A 20,714-nucleotide genomic window follows, 5' to 3' on the forward strand; every position below is an offset into this window, starting at 1 on the left:
GTTGGAGAGGAGAGGCAGCGGCCACGGTGGGTACTCTCTCCCCCTGTGAGCTCTTGCGCTGAGCTGCTCGGTGGCTTTGTGCATGTGTACAACGTTCGTTCGTATCATTCGCGGCGGCGGGGGTTATGTTACCCTCTTGAGGCCAGCCGCACCGGCCCGCTCGCATGCGCGACTGGTTTGCACCTTCGTATCAACCGCGGTGGCTTCAGAATTCTTCGTATCAGCCCAAATCTTAACGTACAGTCGAACCCGGTTATATCGAACCCGGATATATCTAATTTTGGTTATATCGAACTCACGGAATATCCCCTTGAAAATCCCATGCAAGCCACGTCATATATTGAACTTAATTTTACCGGTCGTTCGATATATCGAACTCCGCACCATGCACTGGAAAGTGTGCCTTTCCCAAAGACGATCACATCACCCTTGGCCGTTTGCCGCGTGACGTTTTCAAGCCACGCGCAGAAGGAATGAGGGGACAGTTCGGCGACGGCTGGTCTGGGCAGCGCCGCGCCCATTCCCCAAAGGCGCGCATCTGCAGTTATCGTTTCTCGCGCGCCAACACATGACGTTTGCAAGCCATGTGCGTGAGTGTGCCCACCCTTTTGCCGAGCTACCTCTCTCCTTCAGCACGCGCTACGCATGCGCCAAGCCAGCTCAGCCCGTTTTCAGACAGGCGTCGGACGCTTTCTGCAGCGTGTGTTGCGAACCCTCTGCGCGTGGTGATTTCTGGATTTCTGCCTCGGCGACACAGAAACCTTGCTTTGAGCTGCCGCGGTGGCTCTAGCAGCGAGAGGGATGCAGTACCAACAAGTTTAAAATTTTTCGCTCTGTCGCTGCCGCTCGTCGCTGAGATCGCTCAATCGCTTGCATGTGAGCGAGCTGGCCTTAATGCATTTTTTTTTTTTTCAAATGTTCGGTGCAAAAGTGAAAGGTGGGTTCATGATGCGAGTGGGTTGATTACGCGACAAATACGGTATCGTTCTTTCGCATCGTAAGTGCCGACACAGGACCATTTGTGTATATCGAATTATCAATATATCGAACTATTTCGCGATTCCCTTCGAGTTCGATATATCCGGGTTCGACTGTATTCTATACAATGTAGTTCGTTCAAAGCATTCTTAAAATTCGTATCATTCCGAAATTCGTACCAGCTGTTATCGTATCATTGAGATTCTACTGTACTCTAACGTATATATACCCCGCAAAAAGGCACTAATCTAGCAACCGTGGGGCACCAGCTTCTTGGAGCTCCCAGGTGAACCTGAGATAGGGCAGATTTTTTGAAAAGCGCCCAGGACTGTGTCTCTGAGTTTGTCTCATTTCCTACTTCTAGTCCATAGAGCACAAAGAAGTCATGGACGTAACGGGCAATCCTTACAAATAGTTTGTCGCATGCCCCAAGGTGCACATCACTTAGGGATGGTGCAACCTTTATACCTATACAAGCTCCATTCTTTTGAGCTCACAGTAATCCCTGATAGGCAGCAACCATTGACTCCAGGAAAGTATCCAGAGATGGAAAGTGATGGCTTCTTGATCATCTCTTTCAACAAGCCATCTTACAGGATGGAACTTATTAGAACTGGTTGTACGCCATTTTGATGTGGCTCTTCCTTCCTTTTCTTGTTCAGTGCGGGATGGAATCTTATCTGTGTGTCGTCTCCTCTGCTGCATTCTCCATCATCATCAGATCAAGTTGAAAATATGGTGATATTGATTGCAAATTTGATTAATATGCCTTACTTTGGTGTGCTTATTAAGATTGAAAACAACTCTTCAGAATTTTTTGGAGTAGATTCAATACTGGCATTAGTCATGAAGCTGGGGGCATCACCAGAACTGCCCTATGGAATAAATCTGAGGGAAAAGTTATAGCATTTGTCAGTAAGAGAACCATATAGTATCAGCTTATTAATGATTAGTGCTGCAAAGCTTGGTAGTTTTGTTTGTTAATGCTCAGAGTCACTGGCACGTGTCTCTAATCACGTTTTTGTAATGCACAATTTGCCCAGAGTTACCTCAAATTATTTCAGCCATAAGCAAGTGCTTCCACATTGTTCCAGATTGTTCTGTCTCTAATCACGTTTTTGTAATGCACAATTTGCCCAGAGTTACCTCAAATTATTTCAGCCATGAGTAAGTGCTTCCACATTGTTCCAGATTGTTCTGGTTACCTTTGCCATCAAACCTTGACGTTTTCAAGTGAGCCAAGGACGGCAGGCATTCTGTGGTTCTGTAACCGCTGAGCACGCCTGTTGCTACTGTCAAGTTGCTTTGATTTTGGGGGCTCAAGTCAGTCCAGTAAACAGTTCACTTCATTGCTACATCTGTCTGTTTGTTGCTTATGCCATTTTTGCCATCATATTACATTAAGCGCCCCTAAATTTGTAGCTCGGCATTTGTTCCGAAACTTTGTTGTTCAGCAGTCTCCGAAACCACCAGTGATTGTCTTTTTTAAATGGGTGCTTTTGTCATCCTTGCTTTTCTTTTGTTAATCGTTTGCATTATTGCGACATGCATATCAAGGTAAGCTGGTTCGCAAGTGCGCGGAAAATGTTTGAAAAGCTTGTTTATATGTTGCATCATGTGAACACTGACAGAATGACTTTAAAAATTTTACATTCTGAACTTCAACCTTCAAAGAAAAAAAATCATTGGTGGTCTACTTAGGTGCAGTAACGCTAAAGCGTAGCGAGTTCTGTCATGCTGCCTGCTGGATTCACCCAACACTATGCTCGTGGACCTCAGCCGTACTTGGCCAGATGGCGTTTGTGTATGACATATTTACCTAGGGTAAATGTAGGAGTGGCACTGATGCAACTTCATGAAGGCAACGATGTCCACTGCACAGTGTGTGACTATGTTGCACTTTTGCACAATCTCGTGCCTGGGCTAGGGAAGGCGATCTGTTTAGATGGTGGTTGTTCCTTCCTGGCGATGACCCGTTTTTTTTTTTTTTCTTTGAGTGGCAGTTTATGCGGAGACTCGCTCTGATGACAGGCGTTGTCTACACCACTCATGAGCCGTCGCATCTGCTAGTGTTTGAAAGTGGCCTAAGTTTTCGCTGGCAATACATTGGCATAAAGATACCCCAGGGTTGGTGCAAGCAGCTGGAGGATGAAGAAGCATAGGAAGGAACATGGCACGGTGATTGATAATGTCAGAAGCAGTTCCAGGACAAGTGACAAAACTATATCTGCTATACAGAGATAACGAATCTAGAAGCAAGTCTAGTTGGCATTGTCTTTAGATTTAAAACCCTGTTTGAACCTATTGTTTGTTGAACATCACTGTTGATGAATGAAAGCTCTATGATATATAAAGTTGAAAACAACACAGGTCAAGGCAGTGCGCAGCCCTGCCTACAGGTGATACTGTAAGCTGTGGAGGCTGCCAGGGCTCAGGGGGCGTCTGGTTCACCTTCCTCCCTGCACTAATTGCTAATAATAAAGCTTTTATCAATCACTCAACCGTGGTGAGGACATTGAAAACTATTTTTGCACGAATAGTCCCTACAGGCCGATGTTTGCACTGCAGGTGCTGCGGCTGGTGTGCATGCAGAGTGTGGCCAACAATGGCCTCAAACCCCGGGTGCTGGACCACTACAGGCGAGAGATACTGCAGGTCAGAGGCTGCCTGGGACAGGCCTTTCTCAGTGGCTTGCTGGCATTGTTTTTTTAAATGAGCACAATTGGCAAGAATGGAGAGGAGGATGAAAGAACAGCAGTCTGCATTCACTGCTGGCTGTTATAGATTGCAGGGAACGTAAGCGCTCATGCTCCTGAGAATGTGCAGCACATTCTCATAGGCAGCTGACGACCGTGTTGTCCTCCGCCACAGGCACAGTGGACAAAGGCCCTTCTTCTGGGCACCACTTCTAGTGCTTGCTGTAAACACTTTGCTTCATGGTAGATGCCTGTAAGTGTTTGCCTTATTTATTCACAGCCAGTTATCCCATACAGCAGCCTCAGATGGGGCTGTGGAGAAGAGGTCTCCATCCACCTTCAGCTCATAGCATGGGGCTGATGTCCTGGTGGCTATTAAAGAAATTCTCTATGTCAAAAGAAGCCATGGTTTGTCTCCTGTGTCTGCACTGTTCCCTTTTGAGCAATAGCCTTCCTGTTCAGCGGGAAAAACCCTGCTTCAGCATTGTAGTCGGCATTGTGACCAAAAAATCTTAAGCGTGCTTCCAGTATAGGTAGTTAATTACTTCTTCAAATAACTCGCAGGCTCCTTTCACATAGAACTATTTAAGTGTGTGCGGGACATATCAGTGAAATATCAACATGTAATGGCAAACACAAAATGAACCATCAGAGGTTGTGGATGTCTTTAGTAACTTTTTCCCAGTGATGGATATAATGAAGTTGCTTGTTAGTTCATCATACTCTCTTATTCTGGTCCGTGTTACTACTGCGCTGTAGTCCTCAGTACAGTTAATGATACCACATCTCGCTATTCGCATTCATCTAATCGCCTTCGGTATTCATTTTCCTTATTTCCAACTACATCTGAAGAGGTTTTGTCGGTTAGCAGCCACAAAGGGACAAGGGCTGGCTTGGATAGCCTTCAGCCCAGTGATATTAAGCCCATTTCAAACCTCATGTCCCATGTTCTAGCAACAGAACAGGCATTTTTTTCCTGCTAGCTAAATCATGCTAAGATAATCTCAGTTTTTAAAGAAGGTGTCCACTCCACAATAAAGAACTATTGTCCAGTTTGTGTACAATCATTTTTTTAGTAAGCTAATTGAAAGGCACCTTCCCAACAAAAGAAATTCTAGAGGGCACTTTGGACCACTAAAGTGTGATGAGGCAGAAGCGATTATAGCACGATAGATCGTAGTCCTCCACTATGGCACCTCTTTCTCTATCTCCTCTTTCACTCCCACCTTCCTCCCTTCGTTTACGGCATGGTATATGTGTCCCTGCAGAACTGTGACATATACTGTGCCTTTTCTATCCAGTGAATCAATTTCAAACACCACTGATGCCTGCTGTACTAATGCCTCCTAGACATCTGGGTTTGATTGTGTTTGCTGTGTGGTGCGGTGTTCGAGGAAGTGGCAAATGGAAGGCGCCTCACGGATGCCTGGATCAGATGCCCAGCAGGGTCAGCTTCGTATATGCAGGAGTCGCCTGGTGACGTCATGACCTGTTGTGATGCTACATCGTACGTCCCTTGTCGAACACAACCAGTATTTCATTGCACGCATCAAAGTTCACCGGCACTCTATATTTCGTGTACAGGAAAGAAAAGGCTCAGTATCTGTCACTCGCGGAATCCTGTTGTCATCCTCACGGTAGACAAGGGGAATTATGAAGAGTGTTTCACGGTCCGGGGCGTGGTGCAGTTGGTAAAGCGCTCGGCTGAGGATCCAAGACATTGAGGTTCGTTTCGTGGTGGAGACAGGGTTTTTTAATTTATTTTTAACTCTCACTCTCAAAAGCGTGACACCTTTGCTGACAACCTTCTGTTGAGAACGATGAGAGCAAAGGCTTTCGCCTTAATATCTTAACAAGTTTAGCATACCCTTTTCATGTCAGAATGGCTTCCACTATGGCTATTCTACCGATCTAGCACTTTTTCTTTAGCAGAGCAACTCAAAATGGTTCTTGACATTGGGAAATGTGTTGGCTTTGTATTCATACACTTATCCAAAACTGTCAGCTCACTTAATCACGCCATTCTGCTTATCAAATTCGAAGCAATTGGAATCACAGGCTCACCATTATTGTTACAACACAGTTACCTACTGGATAGAAATAAGGTTGTTAATATTGCAGGCGCTTACTCAAAAGTAACAACAACTAATATAGGCATCCCGTAAGGTCCTATCCTAGGGCCGCTTCTCTCTTTAATTTACATTATTGGCCAGCCTAACTGTCTTACTTCCACAAATTGCCTTTATATGCTGACAACACCATGACTGTAAGCTCTGACAATTGTATCACTTCGCTAGTTAGCAAATGTAACCATGAACTTGCTTACATTCTGGCCTGGTGCCGGCTAAATTGTCTATAAGTCAATCGTACCGACAAAATTCATGTTATTTACTTCACACCCATCGTTGCCTAATCTAATCCGTACGTTTCAGTTCATTGCACGCAGTTCCTCCCACCGATGTTTGCACATACTTAGGAGTTATTCAACTCTAGTTTAAAGTTTCGTTATCATATAAATCACACGAGAAATAAAATTGCTTATGGAATTCAAGTTCTTGTCAAATCCCATCCATTCTTTTCTGAATCTACTCTTACGGCATTGTGTCATGTATTCATTCATTCCCATATTAACTATGGCATACTGCCATGGGGCAACACTTACCCAACTCACCTGTCGTCGTCATAAACTTTACAAAATTGAGCGATTAGGATTCACACAACGCTAATGCAACGTGCCTATTTCATGACAATCATATTGGCTGAGTTTGTAGAGTATATCATCTAGGTGTTTTTCTGTTCAAGTTGATGAACAGTCTAATTCTTGTGGCTCTCATTTCTAGTGAATTCTTCATCAATATGAACAGGACAAATTATGTGCTAAGTCGTAACTCAATTTTACCTTAAGTGCATACTAATTTCAGAAAGCAAACAGTACATTTCACATCGTTTTCACTTTGGAACACACCGGCCCTAATACTGCAGAACAGGTATAAGCTTAATTCTGAACTTCAGAATTTTTTAATATCAGGGCCAAATATGATGTCATTTTAATAGAAGAAAATAGCGCAGGAGACTGGACAAGAAAGTAGACACAACACGAGCGCTGACTAACAACTGAATGTAGTATTCAAAGCTTGAGCATATGAATACATCATCATCATCCTCAGCCTGACTATACCCACTGCAGGGCGAAGGCCTCTCCCATATACCTCCAATTAACCCGGTCCTGTGCGAGCTGCTTTTACTTGACCCCTGCGAACTTCTTAATCTCATCCGCCCACCTAATTTTCTGCCGTCCCCTGCTACGCTTTCCTTCCCTTGGAATCCAGTTTGTTGCCCTAAGTGACCATCGGCTATCTTTTCTTCATGCTACATGTACTGCACATGCCCATTCCTTCTTCTTGATTTCCATTAGAATGTCAATGATTTGAGTTATTTCTCTGACCCACTCTGCACGTTTCCTATCTCTTAACGTTATCCCTACCATTTTTCTTTCCATAGCCCTCTGCGTTGTCTTCAACTTAAGTAGAACCCTCTTTGTTAGCTTTCACGTTTCAGCCCCATAGGTAAGTACAGGTAAGATGCAACTGTTGTATACTTTCCTCTTGAGCGATACCGGTAAGCTGCTAGTCATAATCTGTGAGTACTTGCCAAATGCGCTTCATCCCAGTCTTATTCTGCTGGTTATTTCCTTCATGGTCCGGATCTGCGGTTACTACCTGTCCTCCGTCACGGTTGTGGTCAGCATGATAGTCCGTCACAACCGTGACGGACCATCATGCCCTATGTTGGCTCGTCAACCTTCGTGATCCATCTGGTCGTCTGGCACGCTGGGCCCTTCGTCTGCAGGAGTACGATTTCACTGTTTCGTAAAAGAGTGGCCGCAAACACGCCGATGCAGACTGTCTTTCACGTCTTCCTCTTCCTACGACCGAATGTGACTCTGCTGATTTTGATCACTGCATCGCCTTCGTCGTGCCCGAGTTTCCCGACGCCTCGGTTCTGCGGACTGCGCAGGCGACCAACATAAACCTTGAGCCACTGCTTGCGGAGGCGCGGGATTTCACTGCTTTCAGCCCATTTTGTCTCCGTGATGGCCTTTTGTACAAAAAGGCTTACTCAAGCACTGGCACGAATTTTCTTCTTGTGGTTCCCGCTAGCTACTGCTTGTGCATCTTGCGTGCCATGCACGACGACCCCACTTCACCTGGGCTCGGCACGAACGCTCCATCGTGTCCGCGTCCGGTTTTATTGGCCAAAGATGCACCAGACAATGAGTGATATGTGGCGAGCTGCACTGAGTGCCAACGACACAAATGTCCTACGTCCACGCCACAGGGCCTGCTGCATCCTGTGACTCCACCACGTGACGCATTTGAGAAAATCGGAATCGACCTTATGGGTCCCTTCTCGAAGTCATCTGACGGAAATCGTTGGATCGTGGTTTGTGCCGACTATCTCACCCGCTACTGCGAAACGGCAGCTCTTCCCTCAGCCACCGCTCACCACGTGTCCCTGTTCTTGCTCCGTTCTGTGATCCTCCGCCATGGACCTCCGCGAGTGATCATCAGTGATCGAGGTCGCCAGTTTATGGAAGATGTTGTGGAAGAACTTCTCTGCTTGTGTGCGTCGCATTTTCGGCATTCCACACCATATCACCCTCAAACCAGTGACTTGACGGAGCGCACAAACCGCACACTCACAAACATGCTATCTATGTACATCGCATCTGACCACAAGAATTGGGATACTATACTGCCGTTTATAACGTTTTCATTCAACACTGCAACACATGAGACGTCCGGCTGCAGCCCGTTCTTCCTGCTAGTATATGCCCGTCCTCCTCGGTATTGTCTAGACACCAGTCTTCCTTACTCTGTCCATGACGAACCATGCATCGTGGAAACTCTTTGTCGAGCCGAAGAAGCTCGCCGTCTCGCCCGTTTGCGAATTCTCGCTTCGCAAGAGCGTTCAAAAGCTCGGTACGACAGCCGGCATAATCATGTGTCTCACGCCCCTGGAGACTTAGTGTGGCTTTGGCGACTTCTCCGAAAGCGTGGTTTAGCCCAGAAAATATTGGCGCATTACGCTGGCCCTTACGTTGTGCTTGAGCGCGTCAGTGAAGTGAACTACCTAATACAGTCGAACCTGGATATACAGAATTTTGGTTATATCGAACTCACGGAATATCCCCTTGAAAATCCCATGTAAAAGTATAGGAAAGTCGCGTCATATATTGAACTCAATTTCGCCGGTCGTTCGATATATCGAACTCCGCACCACGCACTGGAAAGTGTGCCTTCCCCAAAGACGATCGCATCACCCTTGGCCGTTTGCCGCGTGACGTTTTCAAGCCACGCGCGGAAGGAATGACAGGGGACAGTTCTGGACAGCGCCGCGCCCATTCCCCAAAGGAGCGCGCATCTGCAGTTATCGTTTCCTGCGCGCCAACACATGACGTTTGCAAGCCATGTGCGTGGGTGTGCCCATTCTTTTGCCGAGCTCTCTCCTTCAGCACGCGCTACGCATGCGCCAAGCCAGCTCAGCCCGTTTTCAGACAGACGTGGGACGCTTTCTCCAGCGTGTGTTGCGAACCCTCTGCGCGCGGCGGCTGACGTGGCTATGGCGCCTGCGGACGTTAAGAAACGGCAGCTCTCCGTTTTCTTTTTTTCTTTTCTTTTCTTTCTTTTTTTTTTTTTTTTTGCGAGAGTCATTCTTATCGTTGTGCTGTACGCGCGACGTAGCGTAAGATATGGCGGCTGCGGACGTTAAGAAGCGGCAGGCTTTCTTTTTTTTTTTTGGCGGGAGCCGTTTATCTTTGCATGTATGAATCAACGGAAGCATGCCGTCAGCTGCTGCGATCATGACGCCTGCCCCAAGCGCGGCGTGATAAATCGAACCAGGCTTGTGCAATCAAGCCATCACGGGCACTCTGCCAAGTTCGCTCCCCGCCACCAGAGGAGCTACAAAAAGATAAACGTGCCACCGGAGGAGCTATACAAAGATAAACGCGCCCTGACGTTATCTCTGCGCAACATCTTGGCACGCCGCCAAGAAATGAGCTGTGGATGCGACGACCGAAACGGAGTGACGCGCGCCGTCGACATGCAAGCGAAAACGCTCACGATTTTCTGCCCTAGCGACTTAGAAACCTTGTTTTGAGCTGCCGCGGTGGCTGCTGTGGCTCGAGCGGCGAGCGGGACGCAGTTCCAACAAGTTGGAAATTTTTCGCTCTGTCGCTGCCGCTCGTCGCTGAGATCGCTCAATCGCTTGCATGTGAGCGAGCTGGCCTTAACACATTTTTTTTTTTATATTCTCGGGTGCAAAAGTGGAGAGTGGGTTCATTATGCGAGTGGGTTGATTACGATGTGGATAAACGATACCGTATTTGCCGCGTAAGTGCCATCACAAGCCAATTTCTGTATATCGAATTATCAATATATCGAACTTTTTCGCGATCCCCTTCGAGTTCGATATATCCGGGTTCGACTGTAGCGCATATGACAGCCAGTGGTCGTAGCTCAGTCAGAACCGAAGTTGCCCATGTCGCCCGAATGAAGCCGTGTCACTCTCGTGGAAACGAATAACTACCTCGCGTGGGGGGCTTCGTCTGCCCAGGGGGAAAATGTAACAGTACAGAAGAAGATGAAGCTTACAACACAAGTGAAGGAGAAAGATGTTGGAAAAAAACTCTCGCGCTGGACGCGCTGCCGTTGACCAGCTGAGCTCCCTGTCCTATCGTTTTATTGTTCAGCGCTCCGACGTCTTATCCCCGTCGTAACAATATATTCGCCTACTACTTCCAGTGCTTCGCTACCTAACGTAAACTGCTGTTCCTTCCCTAGGCTATTGAAGATTACCTTAGTCTTCTGCATATTTATTTTCAAGCCTACCTTTTTACTTTTCCTGTCTAGGTCATCAATCATTCTTTGCAGTTCATCCCCTGAGTTACTTAGCAAGGCAATGTCATCGGCAAATCGCAGATTACTGAGGTATTTTTCATCTATTCTTATCCCTAATTGCTCCCATTCCAAGTCTGAATACTTATTCTAAGCAAGCTGTGAATAGTACTGGGGAGATCGTGTCTCTTGCCTAACACCTTTCTTTATAGGAATTTTGTTACTTTCTTTATGCAGAACTATGGTTGCTGTGCACTCTCTCTATATATATATATATATATATCTTCCAGCACTTTCACGTACGGCTCGTCTACACGCTGATTTCGCAATGCCTGTATGACCGCTGAGGTTTCTACTGAGTCAAAGGCTTTTTCGTAACCATTGAATGCTATGTATAAGCTCTGGTTATATTCCAAGCAGTTTTCTATCACCTGGTTGATGGTATAGATATGATCAATAGTAGAGTATCCTTTCCGAAAACCTGCTTGATCTTTTGCTTGGTTGCAGTCTAAAGTTGCCCTGATTCTATTAGCGATTACCTTAGTAAATACCTTATACGTAACAGACAGTAAGCTGATTGGTCTGTAATTTTTAAGGTCCTTAGAGTCCCCTTTCTTGTGAATGAGGATAATGTTTGCATTCTTCCATGCTTCCGGTACCGTCGATGACACCAGGCACTGCGTATACAGGGTGGCCAGTTTTTCTAGCACGGTGTCCCCCTCGTTTTTCGGAAAATCTATAGTTACCTGATCCCGTCCAGCTGCTTTCCCCCTTTTCATAGTTTCTAATGCTTTCTTAACTTCGTCCTTCGTCACTGGCGGGACATCTGAATGCATTTCCTTACCGCCAATCTCATTACTGTCCTGACTACTTTGGCTGCTGTAGAGATCTGTATAGAACTCCTCGGCTACTTTGACTATCTTGTCCATATTCGTGATGACATTGCCCGCCTTTTCTCCTAGTGCACACATCTGATTTTTGCCTATGCCTGATTTCTTCTTCATAGATTTAAGGCTTGCCCCATGCTTTACAGCATGCTCAATTTTCTCCATGTTATACTTCCTTATATCGGCCACTTTGCGCTTATTGATTAGCTTTGATATCTCTGCCAATTCTATCTGGTCTGTTGGATTGGAAACTTTCATACTTTAGCGTTTCTTAATCAAATCCTTCGTCTCCTTAGACAGCTTACCGGTATCCTCTCTAATTATCCTACCGCCTACTTCTACAGCGTACTCAGTAATGATATCTTTGAAATTATTGTTCGAAGCTTCTAGGCTAATGTCGTCATCCTCGGTTAGAGCTAAATATCTATTCTGTAGTGAGATCCAGAACTCTTCTGCCCTCCTCATCATTGATAACTCGTTAATGGACTTCTTAATTTGTTTCGTTCCCTCTTCAAATTTAGACTAATTCGAGACCTTACCATCCTGTGGTCACTGTATCGCACTTTCCTGATTACCTCTACATCTTCCATAATGGCGGGCTTAGAACAAACACAGTGTGAAGTCAATTTTTTATTTAGTCTCCCCTTTAGGACTTTTCAATGTCCACTTGCAGTTCTTCCGTTTGCTGAAGAAGTTATTCATGATTCTTAAGTTATTGCGCTCTGCAAACTCAACTAGTAACTCCCCCCTGCTATTCCTAGAACCAATGCCATAGTCATCTACTGCTTGCTTTTTCCCTACCTTGGCGTTGATGTCGCCCATTAGTATAGTATACTGTGTCTTTCCTTTCCGCATTGCCAATTCTACATCTTCGTAGAAGCTTTCTACTGCCTGGTCATCATAACTATTTGTCGGTGTGTAGGCCTGTACAACTTTCAGTTTATACCACTCATTAAGCTTAATTACGAGGCCTGCCACCCTCTCATTAATGCTATAGAATTCATCTATATTACCAGCTATATACTTATTGACAAGGAAATCTACCCCTAGTTCTCGCTTCTCCGGTAAACCTCGATAACACAGTACTTGCCTTTTTTTCAGTACAGTATATATCTCATTTGGCTTCTTAACCTCACTAAGCCCTATGACATCCCATTTCAAACCCTCTAGTTCCTCTAATAGCATAGCTGGCGTAGGAAATGACTGCTGGTGTTGGCCACGAACCAAAATCGGCAGTAGAAAAAGCCCAGTTAACAACCGGGTCCGGATCCCACAAGTCACCCGCAGTGGTCGCGAGGATGATCCTGAGCGAAGGACTTAGCTCAGGAGGTGCCCAGAACCTCGATACACTGAGTTACAGATGCGCAAAGATGAGCGATCGCCCGCAAAGGGGCTTCATGCACAAGCATACCTTCTGTTTCATTGTCGTGCCACGAGCTCGCATATCTTAATCTTAATGATAAGCTTGGCATTTTTTCGTGTCGACGTTGTGGCTCTTCTTTTTTTCCTTCGTGCGCATCTGTCGCTCAGTGTATTCATATGCTCAAGCTTTGAATACATTCAGTTGTTAGTCAGTGCTCGTGTTGTGTCTACTTTCTTGTCCCGTCTCCTGCGCTATTTTCTTCTACCATGATCAGTCACCAAATTTCCCAACAACACACTTTGATGTGATTTTATCAGCAACATTGTTCTTCTGCCTGTATGTTCCTTTTTTCCTTTATTCTTATATGCGCTTTCACCTCTTCTAGTGACACTTCGTTGTTCTCGACACACTTCTGCAAAAATTGTGGAGATTTATTCTTTTCATTATTTTCTTTGAAAGCTGTTGTATTTTTTGTTAAATGTCTGTCAGTGCTGCATTTTTTTTTTAACACTTTCATGTTATTTATGTACGGGCAGTCCCAATTCAGTCTCCGACTACAAGACCTCTTTCTGGATACTTACTCTGTGTATTATGTTCATGAAGAAAAATAAGCTCTTATCACTAAAAAAAAAAATATTGTGTTTGGCACATTATCACCATAGTTGCTTATGTGCCATAAAGCCTCATATAACTAACTAACTTAAAAAAAAAGGAAAGAATAGCGTTACAAAAGCAGTAGGAGTATACGAATGCTAAAATTTTCCAATATGAATTGAATGTGAATATGGGGAAGAAATGCCTTCAAATATCAAATTGAATGTTCAAAAACTCAATAAAACGTTCTGCTGGGCGAGTTGGTTCATAGTAGAAAAGGAATACCTTTAGCGTGAAACAGCCAGGAAGGGATGGGGGCAGTGTCTATTTGGTATCAGTGAAAAAGAAAATGGGAAATTAAAAAATAGAAAACGTTCTCCATCTTGTTCATTTCAAAATTCATTTGGTATGATAAAATTAAGCTAGAATTGTACAGAAGCATATACCCTACTGAAGAATCTGGTATAAATTTTATACATGATTTTATATACCAGTTCTTTGTATAGGATGAACCTGTATGAAACCGTGTGGAGCTGTCATATCGCTGTTCCCAGTAACAGTACCCATTTCAGGCTGTCTATCACACAATGGGATAGCTAGCAGTTGCATGCTTAAGAGCGTGTGGTAATGGGGGCACCAATGCAGGGATTTGCGTTTAGGTAAGAAAAAAAGTGCTGTCCCACCACAGCCTTAGAGGAGGACATGATTTCCTTCCCTTCTTAGGCATATTGTGCGAGGTACGGTTCTCTGGTTGAGACAGAAGGCAGCGATGGCTCGTAGCATGCCTTCACCCCTCTGACCATACTGGGCCAGCATTGCACTGAAGACCTTAGTGATGCTTGCACAAGCATTCCCTCATAGCTCAGCTCACTACCTTCACTGCCAGTGGGGAGCAAGACTTGTGGGCTGCTTGCAAGGTGCTTTTTAGGAGGCACACAGTACGTAGCAGAGGTGACCCAAAGCACCTGTTTTGTGGTGTTGTTCCTTTGGTGGCCAGTTGGTCAGCCAAACTTTAGAGTTTGACTCGGGTGAGCTGATGCCCACGATGTGACAAATCATCTGCTTTGTTGCACCTGGAACAGATGCAAGGATGCTAAACTGGGTGAGTTGGAGCATTTGCATTTTTCGAAGTGTGGGGTGAGGACTCAGAAGGAGGCAGAGACAGTGCATGAACGCATCGCACTTCTGGATTATTATTGAAAGGGTGAACATAATATATATTGAAAAAAAAAAAGACAAGGGGAACGTAAAAAAGACGCAATGTGAGATCAAGTCACAAAAGATCTGAGATTAAAGCATGTCTTAAAAAACATAAAACACATGCAGCTTTCATTATTAATTGAAACAGCGCGAACACGAAGACAAAGGACAAGATAAAAGAAAGCCACAGTACTTGTACTGTAGCTTTCTTTTATCTTGTCCTTTGTCTTCGTGTTCGCGCTGTTTCAATTAATAACGAATGTGTACCAACTCGCCCAACAAAGTATCTTGACATGCAGTGCTATTTGTCAAGCGATTCTAGTTACATAAACTCATTTTTTGTCTAGTTGATGGTTGCATAGCACTTCTCCCCTCTTTTCACAATAAGGAACGAATTAATAATTTCCCGTGTACTCTGATTACATACTTTGCCAAGTACAACAGTCTGAATGAAAAGGGGGCAACATTTACATTTCGTGCAAAGTTTCAGCAAATTTTCAAGTGCTGTAGGGGTCAAAAAATTCCTTTGTTCAAACAGGCGGACATTCAGACAAATCTGCCCTACATAGTATTTATCGCAAGACAGAGGTATCTTGTAAATTACCTACTTTGTACAAACAAACCTAGATTTGTGGTTAACATAGCAATGGTGCGCGCTTTCTTTCTAGCCAAAGCACACAATCCAGATAATTTCGTGGGAGCTGACATTACTCTGCCTACCTCATACCGATTTGTGACATTTCGCAACCCATGTCAAAAACAGTGCACATAGGGCAGACATGTGTCTTTTTTGCCCTTCCTGTGTTCAGACACTGGAGGGTGTGCATTTGCGGTGCCCATTCTTGTTGAGTGCAAGTAAGGTATAGCCTGTATAGGTATAGCCTCTAGAAAACACTGAGCTGACAGCTCTAGAGTTTGATTTGGGTGTTTTGGCACCTTAACAGCAAGCTTCGTGCTCTGTTGCTTAGAGTGCCTAACATGCCTTGGGGAGCTGTGCACAACAGTAGCTGCTAGCTGGTGGCCAATACCACTGGGAGGCAGTTTGGAAGCAGTGGTCGGTTGAACGTTTCTTTGGGTGAAAAATGGACTATGCACCAATATGTTCACTCCTGACGATTCACTGACTGTGCCTGTGCTTCCCTGTATGGAAGGGGTAAATAAGATCCTTCGTAATGTGTCTCACATCCAGCAGCGCATTCTATTTGTGGACACCCTTTCCACAGTGTGTTGGAGAGTCTGCAGGGGTTGTTCTTGCTGCTTTGCAGACTTACGGCTACCGGCAGCTGCTGTGGCTGTTGCGGCTGGAAAAGGCGGGCCTCCTCCGTGCACAGGAGCACAAGAACCACTTCTCCACGTTGCGCAAGACGCTCAAGCTCAATGTCGAGGATGTCAGTGAGCAGGTGGGTGTTCGCCAGCACTTGGAGGAAACGCAAAGACACAGGCTGAGCGCCTGGAAAAAAAAATGCATGCTTGTGCACATTGCACAATGCAGGCTCCCCTAGAAGTAGGCTGTGTTCCTACCGCACAAAATGTTTCTTGCAAAAAGGAGAGGTGAAGGCGACCCAAATGCCATTCAATGGTTGCTTCATGGTAATCATGGTATGGTAATCACTTTGTGCAGCAGTTTTGTAGCTATTCGATGAGGCATCTCTTGAGTGCCGCAATCAAAACATATGCAAAACATTCGTCGTCTCAAGCAGAACCTGAATGGAGAATTTGTCCAGCTTCAACGCAGGAAAACATTGCAGTCAGCACATGCCACAGCTTGGGTACACGATGTCGCCATTCTGGTTTCAAGGTAGCCTATTTGTGGAATAGCTCACCCATAGAGGCCATTGAGACCCCTTGCAGTATTCCTTAACTGGTGCCACCAGTTGCCAGTGGATGACTCATACAGCATTACGTTACATCACAACATCACATCATGCCTGCTGTGTAGGGCCTAGAATGTACTGGCTAGTGTGCTGAGCGCACATGAAGGAGCGGCCCGGAAAGCAATGAATGCCACTGGGAGCCGTGTGGGGGTGCCACTATGCAGGAGAGTGCTTAAGCCAAAGTGTGCTGCCTGTGACGTGCCGGCGGCGATGGTGCGCCCACCGCTCCTGCCCGTCTGGTACGTACACACGTCGCAGGATCATGCCGTTCACTGTGAGTGCCTGGTTGCGAGCAATGTTTTCCTCGGGCGTAAATAATAGTTTGTGGCGGCACCGCTACATCATTGGCGGCATTGTAGGTGTTTTTATATTTACTGAAAGGATACCAGCTGACGCGGCATTGTATGTGCGTTTCGGCTGTTAATAGGCACTTTGGAGAAAAGAATTTTCCTATGTATGAAAAACTTTCCTGAGACTGGCTTTATGTCACACTCCCAGCAAAGCACCATCGTAGAAACTTTCTGTACTAGTAACTGTGCTTCGCCACAGGTTGCAAGAACCTGCTTGCTGTGTTCCCATCCTAAAAGAGTCCCACCTCCAGGCAAGGGCTGGCTAAATGTAACCATTTTTTCATTGAATAGGCTCCCAAAGTCATTTGCCTTGTCTTTGCAGAATGCATAGGACAAAGTTTCTCTGGACGCACTTGGAACTTTAATCCACGTTACTGGGATGAAGATGCCACTAAATGGGTGACCACTCTCGACAGATAGCTGCTGTGAAGGCTGGGCGCCACTTTGTGAGAGTGAAACCAACTCTTCAACTGTGTCGACACTTTCGGTGGGCTTGTGCGCGGTCGCACCGTCAAAACAGGTGGATTTCGGTTTCATCTGTCGCAGTGTTGTCGATCACATTCAGCGGCCCAGATATGCCTCTGTGTGTTTTTGGAGGTGGCTCCTGCAGGCAAAGGTTCCTTTCCTTTCTTTTAAGTGCCCTTTTGGGCACTAGATATTTCGGATACATCTCAAACAATGTTGGTACAGCATCGGCCTTTAGACGGGCTTTCTCTCAAGTGATCTTGCTCACCACGCCGTTTACAGTAATCTGGAACGAATGTTCAATGCAACTTTCTTCAAAATGTTTCTCACACACAACACATGAAGTGTCAACCTCCTCTCTTGTCTTTTTATCGCTCTTTCCCACTCTGTCAGTTGTGTAGCGTCTGTGGGCACAGTGAGCAGACACACGCTGCTTATTTGCAGGGTAGCCGCTCGTACACATCGGATCAAAATAACTCCGGTTCTTGCTCTGCCTCTTAGGCTTGGACATGTTGTTGCGACAGTAAAAGCCAGCACTGCACCTTGATTAGCAAAAAGATGCGCATAAGCAAGACAGTAGCGGGCGCACAGCAACAACGTCATGCGGCTTTATGATGCGAGAAGTGTGTCGCGGCGTCTGCTGTGGTGACGCGACGGCACACACCTGACAAGCAGCGCTCTCTATTGCCCGCGGCCGGCTTTCATTCAAATGGCGCCATGCTCTCACTCAGCGGAGCGATGGCACTCGGAACACTAGCCAGTATATACTAGACACTATAAGGTCCATATAGGCACTGTTCCAATGCCTGGCGGATCCTCCCCCACGGGGTCTAGAGCACCTTACCACCTGGGAGGACTGGGAGACCCTGCTGCACTCTAAGGACCCGGTTCGGCGGAGGATCGCCACAGACTGAGCTGCCGACATCATGAACCACAGGAACATGAACGCTTGAGTGTAGTGGGGTCATGCGTGGGCCCGTGCGTGGGCCCAGGGGCATGCATGCCGCAAACTCCTCTGTTTTAATAAAGTTGTTACCACCGCCGCTTATACCTGCTGTGTCACCTGTGGCCCATTAAACACATTGCACCTCAACTGAGTGGAAATCCATGGCCGTGCCTTGTCTGGCCAAGTGTCCAGCCACACTGTCAAAAAAGAGAACACCAACAAAAGGTTGTTAATAATCGTGAATAAGTTCCACCACCAACCAGAGGCAGGAAACCAGAAGCCAAAATCTCCGTTTGTCAGTGCTGCTGCTTTCCTTCCTGACTGAGTTGCCAAGGTCCTTGGAGTTGGCCCATTCTCCAACCACCTCCCTGTTGCACATGCTGTGTCCTGTGCAGCTGTATAGTATTTAAGTGATGCATTGTCACTTTGGCAGTGCACGTGACAACACCCAAACTGTTTCACCAGGCCAAGATGGGTAACAGCGGGGGGGAAACAGAAGTGCAACGGACCGCACAGTCGTAAATAAATCCTCACCCTTATAAAGAGTTCTGCGTGAATGCATTTCCTTTGCTTCTATGTATAGGTTTTGTTTATTTTGATGATACCAGGCTTTCTTTGTGACCCCATGAAGTATGCATCATTGAGATTTTACTGTACAGTAAAAGCTCGTTAATTCAAATTCCACGAGGCCGCCAGGCCAGTTCGAATTAACCAAAATTCGAACTAATGAAAGTGAGCAAAATTGAAGGCGTTTGATGCCCGGAGGGCACGAAAAACATTTATTTAGCAAAAAAGTCTTATCATCTTCTGCTTCTTCTCTCTGAGGGCTACCGTACTCACTCGGTCTTCTAGCATGCGAATGCGACGCAGGGAGTCTTCTTCCCCCTCTTCAAAGCTGAAGAAAAGGCGCGCGACATTCAGCGCTCCCATAACTTCTGCCGCGGATGGACGCACGGGCTCTTGCTCCTCGTCGTCGTCCTCGTCTTCTGCCTCTTCTGGGACAGACTGCTCCCCAACAATTCCAGCGACAATGTCAAGACAAGATTATGTCTGTCTCTAAAGCGGTGAAACCATCCTTCGGAGGCGACAAAATCTTCCACATTCAAGCGCAGGGCGAAATCGGCCGCCTTCGGCATGATAATTGGGCCGCTCAGTGGAATGTCAGCGCTTCTCATTTCTTTCACCCACGTGATCACAGCGGTCTCAATTTCCAGATACTTGGCTAACCGAAGCCTTTTTCTGTTGCTGGCGAAATCTTCGGCTTCATAGGCATCCTCGATGGCCTTCCTATTTCGGACGTACGTCGACAACGTGCTTGGTGGAATCCCGTGCTTTTTCGCGATTTCCACTTTGCTGGCCTTCCGTTCATCCACCTTGTGTAAAATAGCCACTTTCTCCTTCACCGTCTTGGCACAGTATTTCCCACGCGAACACATCTCGCGGACACAAGCTCACAACAAGCGGCGTGCAAAACGAGGGCTCACGAAATGCAACACGAAACCATGGTCGATAACACTAAAACGTCGTTCCTCGAAGGAGTCGCGCAGGAAAGACTGTTTAGTACTTGTTCCAGCACCCTAGCGGCGCCCCGATGGTTGTGCCATCTATCGTTCTGCCATGAAAGCTTCCAACGATGGTTTTTAACAGCGCCGCTTGGTGGCGCGCAGTTCGAATTATGGGTGGCGGCGCCAATTTTTGAGTGAATTAACGAGCTGTTACGCGCATAGACTTCTATGCACTGCGGACCGGACCACGATGACTATTTCGAATTATCCAAAATTTCGAATTAACGAGTTGTGAATTAACGAGCTTTCACTGTATATCATTCTCTTGTCCGTCCAAAGTTGCATTACGTCTCAGCTACTTGGGACTCAGCTCCACAGATCCTTATTAATGCCTTTGATCAAAACATATCTGCTCAGTTTATAGTATCCACATATTTACGTACAGCCAGTGTTTCACTCATTAAATATTGTCTTAATTTAAACAATTTAAAACTTTGAAGAACAATTTCACGCCTTTCTATAGTATCTCTTTCATAAATTTTTTTTTTTTTCGTAATCTGTCCTTGAAACATGAACTTGTAGATCTCCTCCATGTTTACAAACAAACAAGGCGACTGAGATGGCGCTGCAGTCGTCTACGATCCCATGGTAGGCAAAATGCACGGGAGCGGCACTGTGGCCAAGATGTCGAGTATGTTATTGCGATGTGCCTTTTTGGCAGATGAAATAACCACGTGCTCACATAAACTCGACAAAAGCCCCCTTTAGAGGGAAAGGGCAAAACAAAAAGGAGGAGAGCAAAACACCAGTCACGCGTTTCCGATTCAAAACTCTCTGTCCCTCGAATAATCAACTCGACCTGCATTCTCTTGAGTTCATGTACAAGTGAGTGAGGCAATGAGGAACAGTGTCCGGTCCTGCAAGCTGTACCAGATGGAGAATGGGTTCAAGGCACAC

General features: G+C 45.9%; 1 protein-coding gene across 1 annotated transcript in view; it reads left to right on the top strand.

Moving 5' to 3' along the window:
• The window catches only part of LOC146194319 (vacuolar protein sorting-associated protein 33A-like), a 149,031-nt gene that overhangs the window by 115,595 nt on the left and 12,722 nt on the right, over positions 1-20,714 (top strand). Inside the window, exons 13-14 of the mRNA XM_084597348.1 lie at positions 3,547-3,633; positions 15,883-16,017. Of these exons, the coding sequence (XP_084453474.1) occupies positions 3,547-3,633; positions 15,883-16,017 (222 nt within the window). The remainder of the gene's footprint in view (positions 1-3,546; positions 3,634-15,882; positions 16,018-20,714) is intronic.

The sequence above is a fragment of the Amblyomma maculatum genome, chromosome 3 (genome assembly GCF_055883805.1).
Source record: "Amblyomma maculatum isolate TAMU_Amacu chromosome 3, ASM5588380v1, whole genome shotgun sequence".
In the NCBI taxonomy this organism is placed as follows: Eukaryota; Metazoa; Arthropoda; class Arachnida; order Ixodida; family Ixodidae; genus Amblyomma; species Amblyomma maculatum.